This window comes from Seriola lalandi, unplaced genomic scaffold, assembly GCF_002814215.2.
Source record: "Seriola lalandi dorsalis isolate HSWRI2012SDOR001 ecotype SW California unplaced genomic scaffold, Sedor1 jcf7180002051954, whole genome shotgun sequence".
NCBI lineage: Eukaryota > Metazoa > Chordata > Actinopteri > Carangiformes > Carangidae > Seriola > Seriola lalandi.
In genome coordinates, this window is record NW_019522507.1 from 267,355 (window position 1) to 295,012 (window position 27,658).

The following is a 27,658-nucleotide window of genomic DNA, read 5'->3' on the forward strand; positions in this document are numbered from 1 at the left end:
CAAAAGTTATATACTGTGCATTTAAATCCTTAATCTCAAACATTTTAACTTCTGTTTGCACCTATTTTAATTGATTATTCATTAATTGTATTTATATGTTTGTTTTAATTCTTGTTCTTGTATCTGTATCGTTTTGTATCTGCTCGACATCATTGGATAAAGAGACATATAAAGTTCCATGTTGACCTTTGGGCAAGTTTCTCATGGAAATTCACTTTAACTAGCCACTGCTGATATAATCTGCTTCTGGCAATATTTGTCACTGATGAAAAAGACACTCAGCACCAGCTAAAGGATGAAAAGTCTGCTAAGCTGAATGTTTTGTACACTGTTCACTGGTAATAAAAAAAAAAAAAAGGAAAAATACAACATTTGATTTTTTAAACTTTGGACCTCAGTGAGTATTTTGCAAATCGGCAGCTGGCTTTCAGAAACAGCTTCTGGGGGATGGTACTGACCCAAAGTCCGTGAGGTGACGATCTCGCTGAAGGGTCCTGTGCCCATTTTATTCTGCGACAGGATGCTGAACTGGTATTCGGTGGCAGGAGACAGGCCTGTCACCTGCAGCCTGGTGCCGGAGGACAGGGGCACAGGCACAGAGAACCAGTCCTGCTTGGCATCATTATCACTCACTGAAAGCTTCTTCACCCTGCAGAGGGAGAGAGACGAGACCGAGAGAAAAAGAAGTGAGAACAAAAGAGCGGTGCGGAATTCTGGGAGTCTGGTTTTATGAAACATGACAGAAAAGTAGGTTTCATTAATCATTCATACTCATCATCATCTCCAGATCTTGTGGCAGAGACACTGATGTGTCCCTGCTATGCAACTCCAATTATGGTGATTTTCATGCTCCTATTCAAGCTGAGGTTCTATACATCTATTTTATACAGAGCATTACATTATGATGGCTTCAGGTCAACAGAAAAGGTGCGCTCTTTATGAGAAGACAAAATGTTACATGGTGCAGCTAATTGTTAGGTGCTTCTCTTTTGCAGACTCTGAAATTTGAATTAAGCATAAATACTGTATGTTATTGTGGCGCATAAAGCAGGTCATTTTTATAAAGCAAAAGACAAGAGCAGACTTCACTTCCTAAGAATAAAAAATAAGAAATGTGTGGGTGTTTTTCTATTTTGGTCTGTAGCAATTGATTTTTCAACTATATGTTGTGAGCACTTGGCCATAGAGCTTTCACAGCTGTAAAACAAAAAGCGTGATTGTTAAAAATTTAATTTGTGGAAAGACACAATGTTCTAACGAGACCTATCTGCTATGGTTATTAGCCTGCAGTTGAAAAACATTCAATCTTCATCCTGTTAGAGTTGACACAGCGCAGAAAAAGCAAAAGTGTTTGCAGTGGGTTTTTTTTTGTTTCTCACAACAGAGAGAGTGTGTTCACTTCTTAATCTTCGGCCGTAACGTGTCAGGCTGTCAGAGCGACGAGTAGCTGTGACTTTAGAAGGTTTGTTTATACTGTTATTCTGATCTATTTTCATGTTTTTTGATGTAATTTATATTTATTTTCCATGCTGCTCCTTTGCTGCAGCGATGACCCAGTTCCCTCTCAGGGATTAAGAAAGCTCATATCATATTCATCTGATGTAGCACTCGCAGGTTACAATGTGATTAAGACGAGCATTAGTAGAAGGTTCCTGCATGTCATCACCATGCCATTCTTTGACATCAAAAAAACATGATAATCTAAATATAGTTTTTTATTCGATTTAGAATTTTGAATCCTAGCTCTTTTTTTTTTTTTTTTTTAAACTTAATTGAACTAAAATAACCTCATGTCCATGCATTATAACTGTGATACTGCGCTCATGTTTTGAAAAGAGAACACAACTCTAACAGTAGCTCTCTGGTTAGTTGTTATCCAGCTGGCTGTAGTTTTACATTCCTTTTATTCTGTCCATCACTCTCTTTTAAATTCATCACAGGCTTATCTAAAACACTGTGTTCTCTAAGCCAATCTATTGTAAAAGCCCTGATTCACAACAAAACAAATGTCTTACGTTCTGTTTTGCCAGTAACCTCCTATTGAACTAGCGCGGCCACTGCATTATAAAGCTATGCTCTGCAGCAGCGTTTTTTATTGTAGCTGCCAAGAAGTGATAACAGATAAATGAATTCCTCATCCTGGAGATCAATAGAGTAATACCAGCGTTGTCGATGGCTGCCATGGTTACAGCCCGAGAAGAAAGTGGGAGGCTTTACACCCACCAAACTGAAAATGTCTGTGCTGATCCTCCATCAAAGCCTGCCTCCCAGGATAAGTTGGCCTGCTTCACCCCTGGAGAGACGGACAGAGAGGTAGCCGCATGGGGACTGGTTCCTGTAATGGAGGGAACGGAGAGGAGTTGATGGAAATCAGCCAGCACTTCAACTACCTGATACCACTAAAGTTTAGAGGCCATCTCTAGATGTGCCACATTTATCCGTCGGAGGCGGAGTGGAGGCACAGGCATCCGTCCTGTGCTGGCTGTAATAAGGGGTTTACAGAAAACAATTCAAACAAAATAAAAATGTAGACTGCTCACGTAATAGCGGAACACACTTTTTACATTACAGCATTCTCAGATAGCTCACTCACCCAGGACAAAGACTTGTGTGATGGCCTTCGCCGAGGCTACGCGGTTAGCGGCGCTGCACTCCCACGCCCCCTGGTGGTCCTTGGTGAGCGGCTGCAGCAGCAGAGAGCCGTTGGGTTCTATGGAGTAAGAGATGCGACGAGCCAAGTCGACCTACCAGACACACAAAGACCGCAGAGGGAACAAAACTCTCGTCATCTGTTTCAATACACAGTCCGTACAAAATAATCAAAGTTTTTAAATTGCCAGTATAATGGAGCTCTTATCCATCAAGTTCAATTAACTGTCCACATCTAATAATCTAACTGAGACCAGCTCCAACGACCAATTACATCAACCCAGTTTAACCAGCCAATCAGTTCACAACTGGTTATAGTGGGATCAATTAGGAAAGCATGATTGATTTATGGATTAAAAAGGTTTCTCATTACAGTTCAATAATCATTATCAGTATCTGGCAGTGTATTGACAGTGATATAGATTTTACACAGTGCAGTCAGAAAGTATTTGGGACAGTGTCTTGTTTTTGATTCTGTGCTGACAGAGATCCATTCACACTTAATGCACATTTTCGATTTTTACCCTCGCTCGTTATACAATCAGTTAATCTGGTCCACAGAGCGTGCATGTGCTTGTGTGAGAGAATGCATTTTCTACTTGGTAAAGTAAGGCCATTCAAGCTAAGACTGTTTGCCTTTTAAAGTATTGACTTCTAGCAGTAAGTGCTCACCAAAACCTATGTGGAGGAGCAAACATCCCTGCGCTGACCTCCATGCAAAGATTACACTTCTGAACACACTCATCAGCACGCTGGAGTCTCGCCAGATGTGATCTGATTTAGTTTTGACCTCCGCCCAACTGCACAAGTTGTGCACAGAGGACGTAGCAGCTCAAACAGAATTTTCCTTCAAAGAGTAACTACACCCAGGCTGAACGAGTGTTGTTTGCCGTTCCTGTGATTGAAAGTTTCAGGTTCGGGCGGGCAGGGGCATATAATGGTGATAATAATGACAGGGATTTGATTCAATTCTTGTGTGATGAATGAAAAAATGAGCGAAGTTAGACCTAAACCTCGCTCCTTTGGAAATCTACACAAAGCTTTCGCCAACTGCCACACACTTACGTGCTACCGCTCTGCTAGCTACTACGACCCACTACCTAACAGCTAAGTGCAGTGGCCTTGGAAAACTTGGAAAATATATTCTTTATTCTGCTTTAAGGAGGTCAAGGGTGGATGAGTTCTGCAGAAACGATCGCCCATAAAATTTATAAAAATGTATCTAGTTACATCTGGATTACACCATATGCTTTAGTATTTAGACATTTCTATAGGCATTTGTTCTTGTACCTACTGCATGTTAATGCGTACGTTTGTGTTATATACTGTAGCCATTACATGCACAGAAGATTTTCAAATTAGCTCGTTGTACAATAACTTTCAATAGAAACATAAACACATCGAATAACCTGTACTGGGTTATTTACCTTGCTCCATGTCACTTTAATTGTCGGGTCCTCGTTTCCTTGACAGGGAATGAGCAGGGTCCTTCCAGCCTCCTGTGTGTACTGCTTCTCTGGAGTGACGCTGAATGTTGGGGGGTCCTGTGAATTGCCAAAACAATATAGCTGAATCAAGGAGATTGCAGCAATGCCAACAATGGATTTTAAGACTGGATTACTGCCGCTTTGGACAAGATTATCTTAATAACAAAAGGATTAGCCACACAATTAACTCCCAAATAGTGCTGCCATTGTAGTGAGTCTGAGTTGACTCCCATTAATGCCAGAGGGCTCACACGTCAGAGTGAAAAGGTCAATAAAATGTCGTTTCCGCTAAGTTTTTAATTCGCTGTGACAGATGCAGCGGTGGTTAATTAAAATACACAGGGGTGTAGAGAGACATTTTAGCTGAACTGGGTGGACAGATTCAGCGGCAGTTTCTGAGCTGCCGTGGCACGACTGACCAACAATTTGTCGTTAACAATGCAGGAAATGTAGTCTGCCTTACAATAGGTATTTTAAATGACTTCATGTTATGTGTGGTATCGCTCCGCTGGGTGACCCGGGTGGCCTCGAGGTCTCACGAACCTGTAGAATCACGCTGGTTGGGCCAGATGAACCCATGCTGCCGTAGCTGTTGTATGGAGTACACGCGTACACGCCTGCGGCATCGTCATTGACTGTGGCCATGAATAATGAACCCTCCGGTGTCAAGGTCCATCCTGGATACTGAGAAAAAAAAGCACAATGCTCACACACACACACGCTGACAGTTAGAAATGAAAGGAAGTAGCACAGCCTGGAAGGATACATAGCATTAATGGCAAAAAAAAAAAAAAAAAAAGTGTGCAGAGAGCTTTAAGAGCGAAAAGGCAGGAATCTGTAACCACTCCAAGACCACGTATGAGCTCCTCAGCTGTGTTTGAAGGATTTACAGAAATAATGTTTCTGATATCTGCCTTCGACAGTCCTGCAGTGATTAAGTACTTAAGTCCCCACTGGGCAGATTATTTCCAAACTTCTTTAAAAAGGTGCATTATTTGTTAATGTCGTCACAGTTTCTAGAAGATGATTTCCAAAAATTACATGTAATAGGAAAAAAACAAAAGATATCCTCCTCATCATCTCTGAGGTGAATCCATACACACACACGCACACGCACACACGCACACGCACACACACACACGCACACACACACACACACACACACACACACACACACACACACACACACACGTTACAGAAATGCTCTGCAGTGCGTTCAACATCACTTTCTGAAGCATTTGCATTAAAAGCAGGTAAATTTTCAAGTCATTTTTTCCCCATTAAGGCACAGAGAAAGGCTTGTGTGGCGCTTTGACTGCGCGAAAGGTTCCCACTCTGTTTAATGAAGTCAAAACTGCTATTATCCTCCCTAGAATGAGGCTGTGAGAAAGTATTACTGTGGGTATAAGAGCTAGTGACATCCAGGGTGAAATTGGAATAATTGGCAGAATAACAGCCTGACAACGCCTGTGTGCCACACTATAGGGATCTATCACATTTCCTGCGGTGCTTCTCATCCACCATCATGTCCATCGCTCAGACCAAAGTGTTCAGAAGGGGGTCGACACAGCATGTGAAGGGGAAGGAGGGGGGGGTGGGGGAGGAAGAGGAGGAGGAGGAGGAGGGGAGGGCGTGTTCAGTGGAGCTTTTACAGTCAAAACTGAGGAAATGTTTTTATTGGGAGCTGCCATCGTGGACTCTGCTTATGTAATTCCAATCTGAAAACATGAGGGAGGACAAAGGTAGAAAAAAAAAAAAGAAAAAAAAGATGGGATGTCCCACTCCCCGCTCCTCATCTATAATGGTTCCTCCACCCATCACTCAGACGCCAGAGGTGAGCCACTGATTGAAGCGAAAGTGGGGAAAAAAACGGAAAAAAGGGAGAGTGAAGGGGGCAACTAGGAGTTCCTTGGGGAATGCTTCCAGAGCTTTTAAGGTTGGACACATCATCCCTGTCCATTAAGATATATGTGAGTTAATGGCATCACAACTGAAAACCTGGAAGGATATTTCCATCCGTGGACACATGAGAAAAAAAAAAAAAAAGTATCATAGCTTCTACCTCATGTTCACAGTGTAATAGCAAGAAAATTGTTGCTCTGCTGCACTGTAGCAAGTTGAGTGGGTTGATTGTATAAAAAAAAACAAAAAAAAAAAAAAAAAAACTTTCGCATCACAAGCTGCTAATGGCGGCTGTTTTAAAAGGTGCCTGTAGTCAGCAGCGGCATCAGACATATCTCTGCTACAAGACAATGAACAGAGGCCGCCAGGTTGCCTGTGATGTTTGCAGCATCAGGAATCAATAAATAGAGTGGTGGGACATAAATTTGAGTTTGGGCACAGAACAAAGGTCTGACAGCGGCTGCTGCTCCCTGTGGAGATGATTCTTTTTATTACCAAGAACAGGTCAAGTGGCGCTCCATCCTTCATCCAATCCACACCGAGCAGTGGAGGTTGAGCTACCGCTGGGCAGGTAATCACGCCATCCATACCTGTGGGAAGGAACGTCTCCTGAGGCATTTGCAGAGCCTTTGCTGGGTCTGAGCGGAGGAAAGGAATTAAAGTAATTTACTTTGCAGCAACTAGAATTTCTTACTGTTTCAATACCATAGGAAATTACACGTACTAGGGCAGAGAAACCTACATGATGATCCATAACCTCTGTTTCAACAGATTGCTTTTGTTGCACTCTGTTTCCTGTGTGACTGCGTTTTTACTACAAGTGCGGCTCCTTGTATTTACAGCTGACTGAACGTGTCTGAAGGGTTTTTTACAGGTCTACAAGCAACAGTAAAATATTCAGAGGAAAAGTCTACATTGCCAACTGTTACTGATTTTACAATAAATAAATCAAAGTTATGACTGTTTTCTGACACCACTAAAGGATTGTTTACATCTGTAAACGGGCTTATATTTTCACTTATGAGTGGTTAATAAACTCAGAAATGTTTGCTTGTAAGTCTTCAGTTAAATATGTAAATATAACCGTAAAATACATTTGGTTTCAACATTGTCATTTCTGTTAAAACTTAACCGTCCCATATTTTACACTTTTCCAGTGTTTTATTTGAAGTGTTGATCCATAAGAAGATGTATTTGTGGTTTTAAGAACCAAAAACCATCTCAATGCAGTTTTACATCTCCTCTCTCAGGCTCCTGTCTGGAGCTCTAGTGACAACATGTCTGTTAGCTGACTGTTTTCTGAATGGTTGAATAAAAATATAGCAGATTTCAGGTAAACACTCAGAGAAACCAAATCCTGCAAGGTTGGATGGTGGGTCCAAATGGGCGGGGCTTGGGGCACGGCTGAGAGCGGTGACTGCTACAGAAGTTCTGACAGCTCGTTTCATGGCTCAGTTTGTGAATACAGGCTGCGTGCATTTCTCAGTGGACTGAGCACTTTGATACTTTCACAGTATTAATATAGAACCAAGACCTGTTTTATGATCAAAAAGACATGGAAATGCCTTTTTATACGATATGGGACCTTTAAAGTTGGCTCATCAATTATACTTTTTAAGGATGTTTAAAAAATTCAGTTTCAAGGGAACTATGGTTAATGTGTCACATCACTTGTGGTAAATGTGCTGACTTTCACTGGCACAATTCAGTCTGTTACTGTGACTTTAGCTGAAACCAGTGTATGAGAGAAAATAGATCAAATCTGCATCTGCAATTTCTGGCTACTGCTTCCAATCTCTTTCTTTAATTTATAAATTCTGGCTCCATCAAAAAGCGCTGGATATTGTTGGAGATGACTCCCACCCAGCATCTGTCCCCTTTGATGAAATGTTTATATTTCAATATTTCATTGGATAATACTTGGCTGAATAATGTTTCATAAATAACATCTTGGTGCCTAAAAGACAAAAACATTGTTTAAAAAATGAGTTGACTGTTAAACTCTAATGTGTTGAAATTCTGAATGAGAATATAAGAAAGAAAAAATAAATATATGTGATGTCCCTGGAGGACTCACATACTCTGCATTAACTGCAGACTACACACAGATATACGTACGCATCACTGTGAGATTGGCTGAGGCGGTGGGCGGGGTCAGCAGGCCATTGGTTGGCATGCAGGTGTAGTTCCCAGAATCCTCTGGGATGAGACTGGAGATGAGCAGAGTTCCATCTACCATGATCTTCACTCGCTTTTTCAAAGACCTTGTGGGAAACACACGGGAATTATTGAACAGGTAAAGAAACAAACCAGCTACTTCAGAATAGCAGCGAGAGGTAATTCAGCTCTTCCACTGGAGTTGAGTCAAACAGGTTCTCAAAGAGTGTAGGAGTTTTTTTTGTTTTTTTTTGTTTTTTTCCTGTGAGAGGATAGAGCAGATGGAGCTTTAGGAAAATTCATTTCATTTCAGCTGGAGTGGGAAGAGAAGTGCCCACTCATATACATTCTTACATTTACAGAGACAGCAGAGGGAGAAGCTATGGAACAGGCTGCACCTCACAAGCAGGTTATGGTGATGTACGTCCTCGTGGGAGGATTCAAAGTCACACATTCGTGCTAATTACCAAGGAGGTCAGATGATTCATGTACTGTAAGCGACCTGGATGTTTCTCATCACTACTCTGTTTTCCTCCCTTTGCACTGACATCAATGTCACTGTGTGCCTGAAAGCTGCTGTTATTTAAGCTCCATTTAACAACATTTTTTACATTAACAATCAATCAAACGGCTAATGTGAAGAGGGGGCTGCTCGCAGTGACAAACTCACAAAGAATTATCACCAACTCTGCGACTCTACTGAGCTTTTTAGCCTGTTCTGGCTCATTGATTTGGTTTTATGACACTTTTACTGTACAGTTCAGTATCAGCACTCTCATCAACTCTGATTCCATCTGTTGTTTTCACCAAACAAGTTCTGATAAACCCACTGTGCACTATCCGCTCAGCATCAAATGACAGACAAATGAGCAACAAGACGGTGGAGTAAGTGGAACATCTGGCAGATGAAGAGCCAGATGTTTTTCTAAGTAGTTGCTGGAGACCAAACCAGAGCTAAAAGGAGACGGACCAACAGTTTAAAAATACAAAGATATTTAATTTACAATAAACAAAATTGGAAAACCCTTAGATCTGAAAGGCAGGAAATGGAGAAAGTTTGGCATTTGTGCTTAATACATGAAAAAAAAGAAAAGATTATCAAAAATGTTGACAATTTTCTGTGTTTTTCTGTGATTAAGTGATTAATCTTTTCAGCAATAAACACATTCATCATAGCAACTGAGCAACAGCACAGGTGGGACAAAGTCATTATTTGATTTGTAAGTAGAGAGATTGAGTCATTATGTGCGTCATCCTCACACAAATTTAATAAACTAAATCTAAAACAGAGTTACTTGGTGTAGTAAGTTTAATTTTTATATTTATAAGTTTTAGAACATTTAAAAGCAAAATGATCAGGTTACTCTGGGACTAAGCTCGGGGGTAAATAGCATTTTATCAAACCTGAATCTAGTATTGAATACATTTGCCTCCAATTTTCAACATTTAAAGTTGTAACAAAAAATAACAGAAACTCTGAGATTTCATTGAGCTGTATAGTCCTACTTTTTGTTGGCTGAGAAGAGAGAAACACTACAGATTTGAAATCATTTGTCACAACTATGGGTAAAAACTGAACTATGAAAACTCAGCAGCATATAATATGAAACTCTCCTTCAATATGCATCTGACTCACCGAAATAAAAGCTGTAGCCTGAATTCGCACACCTTATTTTTTTTACAAGCTGATTGCTCTAAATACTGGAGCTCCTGGTTCATAGTTATTACGCTGATCAGCTTAAAACACTGAGATTCTGTGAGAGATTCTGAAAACTGAAGCTGACACAAAAAGCTGCTGGATAGTTTCACCAAAGAAGACTGTTGGTTTTTGTACCCACAAATTATATAAGGCTGAGTAGAGACAGTGTCTTATAGCGCATTAATTAGACAACAGTCAAAAGTTGCATAGTGGGAAGGTAAATTAGGTAAATTAATTTGCCATTTATGCTGACGAAAGATAAAGTTTAGGTTTCTGTTCTGATGTATGAATGTGAATCGAGTCCACACCTCTGGTTAACATTTTCCAAAATAAATGCTACAAGAACTAAACCAACTCAAAATAAGGCCAAAAACTACCATAAAACTCAGGCTACATTCAAGGGTAAATGGAAAAAAACTAATGGAGGAAAACTTGGTTTCTCAAAGAACACCTCACTATTTTTAAGGAATAATTACAAAAGAGCTTATTCCCCAAAATTAGTAACAGATAATCAGAATAATCCTCGTGTGCTCTACTCAGCTGTTAACAGCATTATATATCAGCTCCAAAAAGCCTCTCTAAAACTTTTTTCCTCATCAAAATCAGGTTGAGTATTAACCTGAGTGTAACTGTGATGAATAATGATATGTGTGATAGAGAAATGTTCAGGAGGAGAAGTAATGCAAATTAAGCCCTCCACCTGCTCATCTGACCCTATCCCAGCCACCGTATTTTTTATTTATTTATTTTTTTAAAGAGTGTTGAATTGTCTGCTGGATGATGTGCCAGCAATCAGGAACCATTCCCCGCTCACTCAGATCTTCTCCCTGGCTCTGAACACTCCTATTGTGAAACCTCTCTCACAGAAAAGCTCATTCAGTGCTTCACAGTTTCAGGCCAATTTCTTTTTTTTTTTTTTTTTCTTTTAAAGAGACATGAGTGAAGCCTTTTTTTTCTCTCCTTCATTACCTCCCCCAGGCAGTGAGATGTTTTCACTTGTACGTTTGTTAGTTTGTTAGTTTGTTAGTTTGTTTGTCAGCAGGATTACGCAAGAAGTACTGAACCGATTTGTACCAAACTTGGAGGAGGGATGGGGCCTTACCCCCGGGAAGAACCCATTCACCCATTTTGGTGATGATCCAATTAAAAGGTGCAGATCCAGGGGTATTTTTAACAATTTCCTTAAAGGTCCCATATTTTACACTTTTCCGGTGTTTGACTTGAAGTGTTGATATAGTTGTGGTTTTAAGACCCAAAAATCATCTCAATGTAGTTTTACATCTCTCTGGAGCTGTAGTAACAGGTCGGCGAGCCAATCAGAAGAGAGGTTCAGAGACTCTCCTCTGATTGGCTGACTGTTTTCTAAATGATCAAATAAAAATATAGCAGATTTCAGGTAAAGTCAGAGAGGGTGTGGGTGGGCTGGGCTCGGGGAGTGGCTGAGAGCGGTAGCTGTTTTGTTGTGATATCACACAGTTACAGAAGTCCTGACAGCTTGTTTTAAGTTTCTAAATACAGGCTTTGTGAATAATTTGTCTGTGGACTGAGTGCTTCAATACTTTCACCATATTAAAACAGAACCCAGCCCTACTTTATAATCAAAATAGACATGGAAATCTCACTTTATACAATATGGGACCTTTCACATTTTGAGGCATTGTTCAACACTTTGGTCAGTTTCTCAGGGGATAATTTATGGATCATGATATTAAAAAAATCTGTCATATTTACATTGTGGGGATCTATTATTTTTGTACAATCTGGTGCAGTTCGAGATAATAATCTGGATCTGACAGGCGTGTAGGATTGCTTGGCCTTGGCCGAGGTATGCGCTCTACTGCATGCCATTCTAGTTTTATATGTGTTCATTAAGTCTGCATAACTGTCAAGCACGCCTGATATATTACCTTTTATAAAGTTACTGTGTCTAAAACGTTGGGAAACAATCACCTACTTGCAGCATCCGGCAGACAAAGGGATAATTAGCATTAGCATTCATTTGGAGTCGTACGTCTGTCTACTTGATGAATAGAAGTCCAATAGTTACTCTCCTTTTATCAGTGGTTTTGCCTCCACTAACTCCTAAGAAAAATCTCTGGCACTTTCACTACTTTCTTCATTAGCTAGTAGCTAACTTTGTCTGACATTTGGTGTTGAGCTGTAGTACCCAGTGGAAATGGGGCTGATGAGAGCCCTGAGGCTGAATTGTACAGTTAATGTACCATAGAACCATAATAATGAACTAAAACAGCTCTGTAGCGCCGCAGAGGTCTGTCATAATTATGTGTGCATTTTGTGTAACCCTTTTCACATTACAAATAGTCAGCTATTTAATTGTTAATAAAAAATATTTTAACGACCACTCCTTTACGGGCCATAAAAAGTAACTTAAAGGTGCTCTGTGGAGTTTTTGAGTACAAATAAAGCTATGGAGAAATGATTTATTTTGTGTGTATCACACACAAGGACACACAAACACAAAGGTAACACAAAACATATTCTCCTATTCCGCTGATAACTGATAGCTGAAAACTGACCTCTCCTTGTTGCACCACACACCTCGCTTAAATCACTCTGGATGGTTTCCATTTGGCTTATCTGGCTTGTCGCTCCATGTATTCATTTGTTTTAAAATATGGTTATATGTTCTTCTAAGTTACGATTATTTATTCATTCGAAAATTCACAGGGTGGGTAGTAAAAATTATGTGAACCCCTCGGCTAATGACATTAGTAAAACTGGAGTCCGGAGTTATCAAACCTGGAGTCCACCCAATGAAGCCAGATTGGAGGTGTGGGTTAGTTTGCCTTGTAAAGAGACGCTCAAACATTTTGAGTTTTCTGTTCACAGGAAGCATCTGCTGATGTGAACCATGCCTCGCAAAAGAGATCTCAGGAGACTCACAATTAAGAATTGCTGATTTGCATAAAGCTGGAAGGGTTACAAAGTCATCTCAGAGTTTACATATTCATCAGTCGACTGTTAGAAAGACTGTCTATAAATGGAGACGGTTTAATATTCTCCCCAGAGGTGGGTGCCAGACAGAGATGAATCCAAAGGCACAATGCAGATGCTCAGTGAGGTAAAAAAGAAACCCCTGAGCCAAAGGCTTAAAAGGAATCACCGGAGCTGGTTAACTTCTCTGCTCATGAGTCGACCAATACGCAAGTCATGGAGCATGGTGTCCATCACAGGACACTATGGAGGAAGCTGTTTCATCACAGCACGCCTGAAGTTTGCCAAAGAGCAGCTTGACCCTCCACAGCACCACTGGCAAAATGTTTTGTGGACTGATGAAACTAAGGTCGAATAGTTCAGGAAGAACATGCAGCAGTATGTGTGGTGTAGGCAGGGAACTGCACACCAACACCAAAACGTCATCGCAAAGCTGACGTAGGGTAGGAGGGAGCTCTGCTGCCTCTGGGCCCGGACAGCTTGACATCAGAGAGGAAAATGAATTCCCAAGTTTAACAAGGTGTGTTAGGTTGGATGTCCACCTGCTGAAGCTCGGCAGGAGTTGGGTGACGCAGCAGGACAAAGAGAAATCTACTACAGAATGACTTCAAACACAGAAAATCCGCCTTTTGGAGCGGTCCAGTCAGAGTCCAGACTTAATCCAGTAGAGATGCTGTGGAATGACCCGAACAGAGCCGCTCACACCAGACATCCTGACTATATGTCTGAGCTGAAGCAGTTCCCTAATAGAACATTGTGCAGGTCTGATCAGCAGCTACTGTAAGAGCTTGTTTGAGGTTATTGCTGCCAAAGGAGGTTCAACCAGTTATTAAATCCAAGGTCTCACTTACTTTTTCCACCAGCACTGAATGTTTAAATGGCTGTGCTCAATAAGGAACAAAAGATTTTAATTGTTTTTCTGTTATCATTGTGTTGGTCTACACTTGTGAAAAATGAATGCAGAAAACAAGGTCATTCTGAGGGTTTCACTGACTTTATCTTGCCACTGTACATCTCTACCTCCTCCCAGCAGGGACGCGAGCAGGAGGTGCGAGGATGGATGGATTGATGCTGCATCCAGAAAACGGTACAACCTCGCTCCCTCTAGCGTCATTCTGAAGAGATACCGACAGCATCTCAACTATGAAATCTGTACAATATGTAAAAGTAACAAAAGAAAAAACACCTGACACCTGATGACAGCTGCTGCAACACTTAATATAGATCTATGCTGCATCAGGGCATTATAGAATGTGACGGATAGAAATAAACCAAATAGACAATTACATTTCGTTCGACACTGAAAGAATAGAGCAGATGTGAGGGAGAGATAAAGACAGAAATAAATACTCTGAGTAAAATCTGTAGCTTGTAAAAGGCCACATACACAGTGAGTCTGACATCCTTCTGACACTCAGGTTCATATTATTGCACTAATAATGATAACCGTGACTGTGTGGCAGACTGTATCAGAATGCAGCTGTATGTTTATTCTGAACAAACCGAGATGAACTTGGAATGAAAACTAAGAAAAGAAGAAGAAAAGCCTCTTGGTTTATGAAGAACAAATAAACAAACCTGGAAAAGATGATTTTGTGATTCACTTAGTTTTTCCAATCATGTTTATTTTATGAATAACATGAATAACAGTGGAGCCGCTGCTGGTTCCTACAGCCCAGCTGTTGCCTTTACTTTCCCGTCAGATCAGCTGACCAATAAGCAGATTCTGACCGAGGGGGTGTTGATGTGTGGTAAAAAAAAAAAAAATACATTCATGTAGGATGCACATGTGAATCCTTTTTTTGGCCTCCTCGTTTCCTCGCTCCTCCCTCTTCGCTCCTCCCTCCTCACTCCTCTACCACACATTTAAGGTATTGAAACATCCTCAATAATAATGGCGATGTCACAATTCGGAGAACGGAGTAAGGAAATGAGGAAGCACCTTCTGGATGCACCACTACATAACTACATTGAGGAGGTAACTACGACCACTGGAGGTCAGCAAAAACAAGGTGTTAAGCTGGTGTTGAGTTACTCTCTGATGGCCAATATACTGTATATACTGTACACTGTGAGACAAGATGCAGAGAGTGCTGCAGGAATGAGTCCTTAGTAAGTGTCTTAGGACTTCCGGTTGCCTCATCCCAAAGTCAATGTATTAGGGTTAGTTTCCTGAAATAAGGTCTGTGGTTGACACAAGCTCAAGACGTTTTCACATTTTATTCTACAACATAAAATACGCAGTAGGAATTTCTTTAAGCTTTTACATCTCTTAATAAAAGGCCGGTTGCTAACAAGTGGTTAAATGAGACTACAGAGGTTGTCGTGGACATTAAACGTCATCATTCTGAACCTGAAAACCGATCGAGTCACCACTCCAGCTTTACAGCCTCGTTGTGTTTGTACTCGCACTTTTGCAAACTATTACTAACTTGGTAAGAGGAAAGGCTTTTGTAAAAGAGGTAAGAGCTAAATCAAAATACAAGTTGGAAGTTTGGCGCTGGTGACATTGAAGTCATGTGACCGTGGTTTATTTGTGAAGATTATGTATATATCTCCTGCTGAACAAAGTATCATAAACCTTTGTTTGTCACAGAGCTTACTTTCTGCAACCAATGGAAAAATCTTACTGCATTTTTGCAGTGGGAACCAGGGTGATGCTAACATCTGGGTTGGCCTACAAAATACATCATTCCTGCGGCACTCTTTATCAATTACTTTTATTTTTATTTTTATTTTGTTTCTAGAAATGATTATATGTTCATATTAGATATCAATATAAAATTACACATTTCAAGATAGTAGCCCATCGGGATACACCAGGGCTCCACTCTGGCACCTGTCATTTCCATGCTGCCACTGGGACAACACATGAAGTTTTGCATAAGTTCAACCAAGAAGACTGTCTTTATGTCTCATTCATTCACAATTTCTTTCCCTGCTTCTTCTGATCAGCTGACTAGGGGCATTTCTGCTAAAACCAATCATATTTCATATTTCGCCACAATGTCATCAGTCAATGATGTCGTTGCTGTCAAACTTTAATCTGTTCTCCTCTCTTCTGTTGTCAGCTGTCATTTCAGTGCGTATTTGCTGCCACCCACCTCCACCCACATTCACATCCAGTCTTCACATCAAGTGCCTTAAATCAGAGTCGACTCCTCATCACACCCAGATCTTCCCTTTTCAAATGCGATGACATCACCAAAGGCTCTTACATCTCTGATCAGTATCTAATTAATGTGCTTCCATGGTTGTGTATTTTTAAACCTTTCATAACAGGCGATGCACAGCTGTACACTACCATATGATACGAAGTTATCGTTCATATCAACTTATTTTTACAGTGCTTCCCGGCAAGTGAACAAACATAACACTGAGGTGCAAAGCATTGCAACAAAAAAATCCAAAAAAGGAGAAGCTGTGCTTTAGCTTAGAAATCCCTGGCAGAAAATGTCAAGCCCTAAGCAAATAACCTTGGTGTGTCTCTTTTGAGCTGATTTGAATTTCACAACAGAAGCTGAAAAAAACCCACCTTTTATCATATCAAGAGTATTGCCGAAGTGCAGCATAAAGCATTGTGTCGTAAGGCTTGATAGCTGCAAAGCTCCTTTAGTTCTGGTCTAAACTTGTCACTCTTGGCTTGTTAAAACACTGTGTGCAGCCAAAGTTCAGAAACATTTATATTGTAAATCATTTATTCATTTTGATGAATATTGTTCTGTCCCTTTAACACCTACATACTGTGGCAACCAAAGCAGGAATCACCACAGACACTCCCTGAGGTGAGACACACCGCTCTGTCTTTGTGAAAAACATAAACATATCGAGTGGTGTGTTTTTCCCGACGGAGACTTCCTGGGCATCGCTGTAGCACTATCCAGATTTTTCCAGTCACTAGCTAAGTGTTGTTATTTTAGTTCAAGCTAACATAAACTGGCAAACTCACAGCTGAGAAAATATCATGCATGGAGGGACTTCCAACATTACAGCATGAGTGTGAAGAGTTTAAGAAGAAAGTGGCAGCAGCTGACTTGCTTTTACCTGAGGGGCTGGCGTTTTCAGAGCGTGATAAATTAGTGAGCAACAATAACATATAAAATTGATGATTTCGACTCAAATTACTGGAAATTTCATGAGTGCATTATGTCTTCTCATGTTGTTTCTCCGTCTAATGCAGAGCTGGCCCTCGGTCACCAGCACTGTGACAAGTTTAATCCGGAACGCAGCAGCACATGCGCGAGACCTGAGGCAAAGCAATAAGCGGGTACTGCTTGTGTTTTTAAAGTCGCTCCACTTACTCCAGGTCAGTTTGAAGAAAATTCAACATTTGTCATCAAATCATTCAGCGCACTCTGCACACGAGTACATGTCTGACAGGCTTTTAAAAAATGTCGCTTCTAGATTTGTTTGGTCCTCCGGGCCTGGCTTTCATGTGCAGTGGCTCCATGGCCCAGAACCAGAACCTGAATCAGAAAAACTTTATTGATCCCCGCAGGGAAACTGCTTCATTAACTAAGACCTATGAGGAGGCAGGTTTTAGTTTAGTGTCTGTGGATATAAAGAAGCACATTTTGTCTCATCTACAGACTGCCATAAGACTTCAGGTGAAACTCATTTTCATTGTCAAACAAAATGGTGAGATCTTTTATTTATCTTTGTACTCACATAGTTAATCTGCCTGATCTCTCTGAATGTCTAATTGTTCTGCTCACATTTCAATTATTGTGTTGATTCTCTTTTTTTTCCAAATTTTTTTTCTTTTTCTCTCTTTTTGTCTCTTGGCGAAGCACTGTGTTTTTAACTTTCCATAAAAAGTTAGATTTGAATGAGATGTAACAACCATTCTTCTTCTCCTATAGTGAGATTTAAAACCCGCAGGTAACACTTCACAAACATCTACGTGTAATAAAGGATTGCACAGAAAAAAACAAGAAATGATTGCACTCACTCTATGTGATAGACGTTCTCTCCACCTCTCTGCCAGATGTAGGTCATGTTGGGGGGGTCGGCCACAGCCTGGCACTGGAGAGATGCATGCTGGGACATGTTGAGAGAGGTGCTTTTGGGCGGGACGACAATGACAGGTGGACCTAGTGAGAGGCAGGTCACAAAATATATTAAATTAAGTCACAAAAAAGATGATTATTTTCATTATAAATGAATCTGTTGATTATTTTTTCAACAGATTTTATTTTTTCGATTAATCGTGTAATCGTTAAGTCTAAAGATCTTTAGTCATGTTATTCTGAAACACTTTGGCAGTTCTCAAAACATGACGAGCAAAAGCTCAAAGATGGTTTCTGTCATTCTAGGACGAGGTACTTTTTGTTACACTGATGTTTGTTCATTTTTCTGATAAGTTTGGTTTGAAATGAGTTATTTGACGGTATAAAATGGGAGTGTAACATCATGACTGCCAGCTGTGACTGACTCACAACTGGGTCATGGGAGTGTTCGGGTGGGACCTCGAGACCGTGGCTCCACTTCCTGATCACTACTACTGCAGATTCTGGCTCCAAATGATGTCACAAGCGGAAGATGGCAGCGCCCGTATCCAGGATATTTTGGCTTCATTTTTGTACAGTGGGATGAAGTGGAGACACGTCATCCATCTTTATACACAGTCATTGCTCAGAACTAGGGGCTGAAAGATATGGATTTTTTCCTTTCATTTTCACTGAATAAAATATAAAAATGAAGATAATGTCATTTTTATTGAGTCTTGTACCAACAAAGCACTCGCTCAAATCTGGAGAAAATGATTTATAGACCACAATGCTTCAGGTATGCCATGTTGTGACACATTTTACCTAAAATTGCAACTCTTGCAATTTGGATATCGCACTTGGCCATATTGACATTTCGATAATATTTCAATTTACTACTGAAAACATTTAACTCATGTAGGGCTGCTACAAAAAATTATTTTCATTATACATTAACCTGATGTTTAGTTTAGAGTCGACTACATGAAGATTACACTGACTGTGGGAAAGGGAAATGAAGCAAGTTGATAAAGTCGCTGAAGAGTTTTGGTGAAGAAGACAAAGTCAATGCATGACTGGATCAAGCAACAGGAAATGCATTGTAGATTTGAGAATCATCACGATTTTGACAATTAACTCCCAAAGCGAGTTAAAAAAGCTCTCAAACATAACCCCTTCAAAGAAAACAGGAGATACCACAATATCCCTGAGAACCTTATACCAACATAATCATGGTGCTACCATGTCACATTTATCACTTCCCTCCGCCGTGCCAACCGCCGACACGTGTGTTTTTAGCAAAGAGCTAATAAAGGAGGATTGACACACCACATGTCTCATGTATAAATAACCACATGATCTCTGCAGCTGTCATTACTGATAATCTGAAATGCCCGATGTATATATGCACGAGTGACAGTTTAGGGGTTACTTAAGGCGTTTAGACTGACTTCATCCAGATCAGCTATTAGTGTACTATAATCCATCCATGTGGCGACGATGGGGGAAAACGCAGCCAAAAGCTCAGATAACGTGACTTACACTGAAAAGTATTAGGGCAGTGTGTGCTCATGATGATTATTGTTCAAAATGTGACCACTGTAAGTTTGAGATGCTAAAGTGAAGTGAAACCTCCAGGAGACATTAAGGTAAAACTAAAATATTTCCCCCATGCACCGCGCTCCAGAAGAGTCCTGGCTCTCTGGAGAAAATCAGCAGTAGGAGTACGAGTAGGAGTACAGGAAGAAGTATAATCCAGTGGCGTGTCGGTGTAATCCAATGATACACAGGAGCATATTTGCATATTCTACATGTGTTTGTCCTTAAACTGGACAGCACATTTAAATCCGTAATCTGAGGACTTCTGTGAACCTGTCGAGGGTCTATTGTGCTGTAAATCTCTTATGATATATTTTTGACCAGGTACCTCAAGAAACATTTTCATTCAAGAGGAAAATTCTTAGAATTTTATGACCAAACAGAGAAATCTGTCTACAGGAGCCTAACAAGCTCAGGAAGCTGTCACATCCCTGAAATGCAGCTTTAAAAATTTAGCAAAAGATGAAACTTTATCACGATAAAGTAACGCCCCCCCCCCCCCAAAAAAAAAATCCCACATTATATCTCGTCTCATATCATGATATGTGTTTTATCTTCACAGGGGAAAGAACGCAAGATTAATTCGGTTTGAGTTTCTCTTACAACTCTGTCATATGATGCAAGAGGGAGAAACAGAAATGTAAATTACGGTGGCTCCCAGCCAGTCAGGAACACAGACATCACAGAGACTGAAGGAACTGGCAGGCAGGCAGACAGACAGAAAGACAGACAGACAGGCTGCCATGCAACAACTGACCTTTGATCTTCACTTTTGTCACGCGAGTCACGTTTCCCTCGGAGTTGGAGGCGTGGCAGGTGTACTGACCTGCTGACTGCATGCTCACTGCTCGCAGAGATAAGGTTCCCTCCTGGTAAATATGATGTGACAGATAGAGTGAGAGGCGGACACACGGGAACGACACATGTAGATACGTATACATCCGTATGTATCATATACACTGCATTCAGTAAAGTGTTCCGACACCCCCTTTTTTTCACATTTTGTTATGTTGCAGCCTCACGATAAAATAACGTAAAAGAAATTTGTCCTTCATCGATCTATACTCAATAACCCATGATGACAAAGAAAAAACATGGCTTGGCCTTTGCTCTGATATGCATCGTCAGCCGTGAGACACACGGGTGTGTATCTTTCCAAATCATGTCCTGTCAGTTGAATTTACCACAGGTGGTGGACTCCAGGAGAGGTGTAGAAACGTCTCAAAGATGATCAACAGAAACGGGAGCTAAACTCTAAGTGTCATAGCAGTGTCTGAATACTTATGTCAAGGTGATATTTCAGTTTTTCCTTTTAATACCTTTGCAAAAAATTCTAAAATTCTGTTTTCACTTTGTCATTAAAGGATATTGGGTGTAGATTGATGAAGGAAAAACAATATTATTTTAGCATGTGAAAAACAACATGTGAAAAAGTGAAGGAGTCTGAACACTTTCTAAATACGACGTACATAAATAGACTATAGATAGATATCCAGAAAGCAACAGATACACACACCTACATGTAACAGATGGGATACTGTACTTTTCACTCCACTATCTGACAGCTAATTACATTTAATCTGAGAGCAAACTAGATGTATGCTACCTTCTCTTGGTTTTGCTTTCACGCTTTAGAAAAATCTAGCTGGCGATGGGAGACTTTAGCCAATCACAGGTCTTTCCAGGGAGAGAGAGTTTTCCTATCGGCTGTTCTACAAATGCAGATGCATGTACACGTCCCTTTAGGTGAACATGTGTCGGTATCAGTGAAGTGTTTTTCACAGATGGAGAGAAGTTGATGTACCTCTCCTGGGCAGCTAACACGCTGTAACATCTAAATGTGTTGTAGTGGTTGGTTGTGTATGTACATTGAACGCAAACATATAAACACAACGCTTTTGTTTTTGCTCCCATCATGAAATTGAACATGTGAAGTTGAAATTAAAGATCGAAGACTTTTTCTAACCACACACACAAAAAAAAAGCGTCTATCTCTTAAATGTTCCTTCCTTGTTTAAATATGTGTCAGTGAGCATTTCGCCTTTGCCAAGACAATCCGTCCACCTGACAGGTGTGGCATATCGAGACGCTGATTACACACGATCACTGCACTGGTGTGTCGGGGGCTGGTCACAATAAAAGGCCACTTTATAATGTGCCGTATTTTGGAAAGAAAAAGACATTTATTAGGTACCACTCCTCTTCAGTGGCTGTGTAAAGTTGAAGGGATATTGGCAGGAAGTGCAGCACGCTGTCGTACACACAGACCCACAGCATGCCCGAACACGCAATGTCTAGTGACAACGCAGGCCACGTAAGAACTGGTATATTTTAAGCTTCCAGCAAATGTGTACATCATGCTGCAGCAGGCTACGGCAGCAGGTGTATGGCATGATAATGGGCCACGGTATATATATATATATCTGTGTGTGTGTATGTGTGTGTGTGTGTGTGTCTCTTTTGTGTTTATAGAAAGTCTTAGATCTTTTATTTGACCTCATGAAAAATGGGATTAAAAACAAAAGCGTTGCATATTTATATTTTTGTTACAGTATAGATTCACCATGAAAGCAGGTGATGAGTAGCTGTGTTGAATGTTGCAAATAGATTTGCCCTCTGCTAACTGTAGGCAAAGGTTGCAGTTGTGTTGCGTGGCATTTCTGGCATCCCTTCTCTAAATTTCTGCCTGCCCCAGCTTCAAAGATGAAGCAACTGTTTCCCGCCCTTTTTGGCAGAGAGTTTGAGAGTTTGTCACATTTCAGATTTCTACAAGTTGTTTCAGTGATTTCCACTCTGAACATTTCAGATGGTTAAACAACTGTTCAAATTATTCAATATTTCATAATAATAACAACAATAATAATAATAACAATAATAATAATTGTGGAACCATAGGATTAAACTACCTAACTCTAAATAAAATAGTTTAAACTAGCTCCACTTCAACTGGAAACAAAAGTGAAATGATGCTTATAAACTGACACATCAGTATTAAAAAATACAGAGGATACACGAGCTAAACAGATATGGTGGCTGTGAATATCATACATATGCATCACACACTCACACATACCTGATCATTTGTTCTTTGAATAACACTGCCATCCTTGAGCCAGGTGATGGTTGGAGCAGGGTTGCCACTGGCAACACAGGGAAGCGAGAGATGACCTCCAATCAGAGTCTCCACCACAGGAGGCGGGGTTTCATTGAAGGTGGGTGGAGCTAACAAAACATAAAGGGTGAACTTTTAACTGAATGAATCTGTACATCTGTACATGAGGAAACACAAGATCCTACATCAGAAAATTATGCTCCTCAAATAGATTTTACAATATTTAGTCTCACTCAGTAACACTGAGGGCATACTGTATATGGACCATCCCTGTCTGTGGCTAAACAGAAATGTAAAAGATCCACACTGTCTTCTGAGCAGCAGTAAGGAAAAAGAAAAAAATCCAGACCAGCAGACAGTAAATCTCTTGTCTCTCTCGCCCCTTTTTTATCAATTTATATGCAGCATGACAGCAGCTTGGCCTCGTTTGTTAAACAGCAGCAGCCTTTGTGCAGTTTACTGACATCAAGTAACATTATTATTTCACATCCAAAAGTGAAGATGTCAGATACAAACGCCATCTTTCTGATCTGCTAACATGAACATGTTGCTGCCACTTAAAAGTCTCAGATCTCATCAGAGAGCATACAGAGAGCCTTCTAACCTCTGCGAACACATAAACAAAGCACTTGCAACTTCAACACTTCAGTACAGTTTTTCAGGGCTCATATGCTAATTCTAGCTTTGTATGATAAATAACCAGATATTTTTGAAGGAGTTTGAAAATGGCTTCTGTATTTTTTCTTTTTAAAAGACTAACTGTTTTATTTGAATTACAGATGAGATGTTTGTGTCTGTCTTTGCAAAAGAGAGACCTTGTGAAATTACAAAAAGCACCTGCAAAATTCTTACTTCTTACTTCCTAAAAACAAAACAAAAAAAAAAAAAACATTTTGCTTGTTTATAGATTTAGTTGCACAAAAACCAAACAGGAGGGTGTTACAATTCTTTTAGCTGTGCATTTTCCTGCCTATAAAGGCCACTGACAATCTCACATGTTGAGGCAGAGTGCAAACAATAGGATGTGAAGAGTGTACCTGCAGGGCATGTCAGTGAAGTTATATCTAACGCCTCAAGTACAAAGTCAAACTCTATTATAATTCTCATCTATAACCTGAGACTCACACAGACCAGCTCGGTGAAACCGTCTCACCTCGCTTTGATCTACTGTGTGCACTGATACTTCGTGTGTAGAACCATAGCAATGGTTTTCCCAAATATACTTAAAACTTCAAAGCACAAAAATAATGATCCATATTTTATATTTAGATTTATTATTTAAACCTGTCAATAAGTGCGACGATACCGAGTCGGCGACGATTCTTTCTAAAAACCTGCGTGAAGAAAGTCAGAGGCAATCCAAATTACCTGATCCATCTAGAGTTTTAGACAGTTTTGTCTTGGAAAAAAAAGTTTTGTAATGTTGTAATAGCTTTTTCAAAAGTTTAAGTTTAAAGAAGCTCCTGTCAAGAAATGATATAGCAGTGCTTTACGGACCAAATGAAATCCAAGACCTTCCATGTGGAATACAAACTTAACCACAGGGTGGGTTCTCCCAAACGTTAAATGTTAAAGAGACAGACGTGTTAAATTGTATGAAAGCAATTCCATGTGAGCTTGCTGAACATAGGGGAAAACTTATCTTGTATTTACATTCATAGGCTACAGGGCATCTCCTAGCAACGCCGGCCCTCGAATGTCAGTCAGAAGCTGCCATGGGAAACACCCACAAGAGGCTTTAAGCTTTGACGCTATTTATGCAGTGGATGTGTGTGTGTATATATATATATATATATAAAAAATTGTGCAAAATATAGCTGCAGTCACTTTATAGTTTTTATTTCCTTACTCAAAAAGAGAGGAAAATTCAAATTTAGGGTCAAAGTCTTTTGCTATTGCTACATAGTTGGCATTAATATTATCAGCTGGTTACTCACTAGACTTGCCAATAGCTTCAGCCATCATTGTGTTTACTTGTGTTTGATAAAATGATATTAAAATTGGAAATCAGGAGCTATCGAAACAAAGGATAAGTAAACAAGACTACAAATCTAACTAGGTGTTAATAGTAGCAAAAAGGTACCAAGGTTTGGCTTTTCTCTGCTGCATGTTGTGGAATATACACTGAAAACTAAAAGTTGTCCATCCCGATGTCCGCTGTTTTGATTGACAAACTGGACGAGGGTCATCATCTGGACCGAATGTTATTTAACATTTGAATCCTTATGAAGTTAAATATAATCCATCTCGAAAAACAGCCATAACAGCATGAAGCAAAAAAAAAAAAAAAAAAAAACACACACACACACTCTACCCATAAACCTCACCAGTTACAGAAAGCAGAGTCCAGGTGCCGTTTCGCAGCTCATCTGTTGGTTTATCCAGTAAGAGGATTCGACACTCGTACAAGCCCTGATCATCCAGTTGCAGGCCCTCTAGCCTCAGCGCAGTGATACGTACCAGAGACACCCGCCCTGCAGAAACAGAGTGCAGGCAAAAAGGTGAGAGGGTTGGTGTGGGGGGGCAAGAGAGAGGCCATCCGCAGGTGATGCTGATTTCACTTGTCATCTCTCGGGTCTGAGCAGTGTGTAACTGTTGGAGGGGGATGCTTTGTTGTGCTGAAAAAGAACATTGTCCTCAAACCTTGCCTGAAACAACCACACACACGCACAAACACACATACACACACACACACACACACACACAAAACAACAGCAAACACATGCACACACAAACTTAGAAATGTGATCTCCTGGTTGCCAGGTGACGGCTCCCTCGAGAAGGAGCGCGGATCGCAACATCAACCTTTATCTTTTCCAGTCTGCAGCCCACATCCCTCTGTGTCCATCTGGTTTTCACACTTTATCACACAATCAGACAGACAATTGTCCGGTGACCTGACATCATGGGACGGCATGGCTGAAAGGAAACTGTCACTGATAGTCTAATGCTAGGACACACGGTGTTCTCCCTGAAATGCAAACATGTAAACACCAAACACGCTGCAGTGTGGAAGCCTCAGTGCCACTGGGATGTCTGTTGTGATGGTAATTATTAACAGGCTCTGATTTCCTGTGGCAGGGAGGGACGGTCCACACCGTCAAAAAGAACCAGGAAGTTGGAGTTAGGCATGCTGGCAGTGATAACACACCCTATTTGCTTTTCCAAGCCGCCAAAGGGGACTAAATCCACGGGGGGGGGGGGTTAAAGTAGAGCAAAACACACATCAGCATACACTCCAGGGATTAGTTCATTTCAAAATCCTACCCTTTGACCCCTGGCAGTTTTTTTTTCCCTCTCTCATGTTTACTGGCTCAGAGCGATATAGGTCACTGCAGCACCTTAGAGGAAAGGTAGTGCTGAGGCAGGGATGTTGTGAGAACGTGACTGGGAGTCGTCAGATAGAGAGAAAAAAAAAGGGAAGAGCGGAGGAGTAGTAAGAGCACGACCTCACGCCACGGCTGCCGCCGAGTGAAATATGCATGATTGCAAAAGATTTGAATGCGAGGTAAATGGAGTGTAAGGCCGGGAGGAGGTAGAAACACAGAAAGAAAAGAAGAGGCGAGGGAAGTTTTTACATCTTTACCTCTCAACATACACAGTCCACCCCTCACTGTACTGCGCTATGTCTGAGTGTGTAAAAACAAGTGCATGCAACACAGGATTCAGTCAACTCTCGGTGTGCAAACAAGTCCGTGTGGTGAAGTAAAATAAATAAGTAAATGAAGCTTTGCATTGTTGATGTCAGTAAAATAACAACATTTCCCTTTTCTTCTTTGAATCCAACCTCAGTCCTGACCCTGAAAAACAACTAAAACTGTTATGTACAGGGGGGTATCAGTTTTAATTTATCATTAAAGCTGCAAATAAATATTATATCTAACATTTTTAACAGATTCTCAATGAAAGACATAGTTTATTATAACAACAGAGCGCGAGATTGTATTGTAGTTTGTAGTTTATTGTGAGTTTTTAATTGGCAATTATTGATTGTAATGTGTGCTGCACAATAAGCTGCAGCACTGCTAACTGGATTATTGTAGGCTATTTTATTTTATTTGTTTAGGTAATTCAATCTACTAGTTATTTTTAAATATTAATTGTTCTCTTCTAAAGGTTTGCCTACTAACACTATGGGGACAAACATAGTGTTGTGTACTGTAGGTCTGGGGCTGTTCGGCCCCTTAGTTGTAATTAATGTTGCAGCATACTGTGGTATTTAATATTTAATAATAACAGTGTTCCTTCAACTCTGAAGTAACAGCTTGAAGAAAACTATTTCCTGTATCAACCTGCCTGTGTGACTGTGCATAAACCCAGGTCCATAAATGCAAAATGTTGGTTAGAGCTTGACTGGTCTGCACAGAGCACTGACCTCAACCTCATCCAACACCTTTTCGTTGAACTGGAACATCGAGTGTGAGCTGGACCTTATCACCCTGCATCTGTGTTGGACCTCGCTAATGTTCCTGTGGCTGAATGGAAGCAAACCCCTGCAGCCAGGTGCCAAAACCTCTCCTTCCCAGAACACTGGAGGCTGTTATAGCAGCAGATTAATGTCCACATGTGACTGTAACATCCACCGTCCACAGACTTTTGACCATAGTGTGTTCGTATAAGAATAAATAGATTAATTTATTTTACTACCAATGACAGCAATATAGGGTTCCAAATAAATACAAAACATAATCAGTCATTAGATATCGTCACTAACGTGCTGCTAGAAATTTGTAGTAAAAGAAATGAAAATCGGGGCGACCCAGAGGGCGCATATCACATGGATATGCAAACGCTCTGAGCAGCGAGTCCACAGTTCAACTTCTTGCTGCATGTCATTCCCCCGCTCTCTATCCCGTTCTCTCTTCACTGTCCTATTCAAAAAAATTATGAATAAATAATAATGAAAATCAAACAGAATACGTAAAAGCTCTGCTGAAACAGAGACTGACATTACTTCATACATCACATCACAATGCAGGTAACCAAATAAGAGGGCTTCAACGGGGCCTGAAACTGATACTGACAACAGGTAGAAGCCCCCACCCCCCCAACAACTCTAACTCTACCCATTAACTCTATTCATTTAGCAGCTTTTTCACTGGTCAACAAT

At 40.5% G+C, this 27,658-nt stretch overlaps 1 protein-coding gene across 3 annotated transcripts in view; it reads right to left on the minus strand.

The window, feature by feature from the left end:
- Positions 1-27,658, minus strand: part of igsf9a (immunoglobulin superfamily, member 9a) — a 64,366-nt gene that overhangs the window by 18,876 nt on the left and 17,832 nt on the right. For all 3 annotated transcript variants that reach the window (XM_023399458.2, XM_087172073.1, XM_087172072.1), the window contains 11 exons: positions 24,876-25,022; positions 22,510-22,658; positions 20,194-20,305; positions 17,801-17,942; positions 8,157-8,302; positions 6,534-6,676; positions 4,680-4,820; positions 4,077-4,193; positions 2,594-2,744; positions 2,224-2,335; positions 459-649 (listed from right to left, as the gene is read on the minus strand). In XM_023399458.2, the coding sequence (XP_023255226.1) occupies positions 459-649; positions 2,224-2,335; positions 2,594-2,744; positions 4,077-4,193; positions 4,680-4,820; positions 6,534-6,676; positions 8,157-8,302; positions 17,801-17,942; positions 20,194-20,305; positions 22,510-22,658; positions 24,876-25,022 (1,551 nt within the window). The remainder of the gene's footprint in view (positions 1-458; positions 650-2,223; positions 2,336-2,593; positions 2,745-4,076; positions 4,194-4,679; positions 4,821-6,533; positions 6,677-8,156; positions 8,303-17,800; positions 17,943-20,193; positions 20,306-22,509; positions 22,659-24,875; positions 25,023-27,658) is intronic.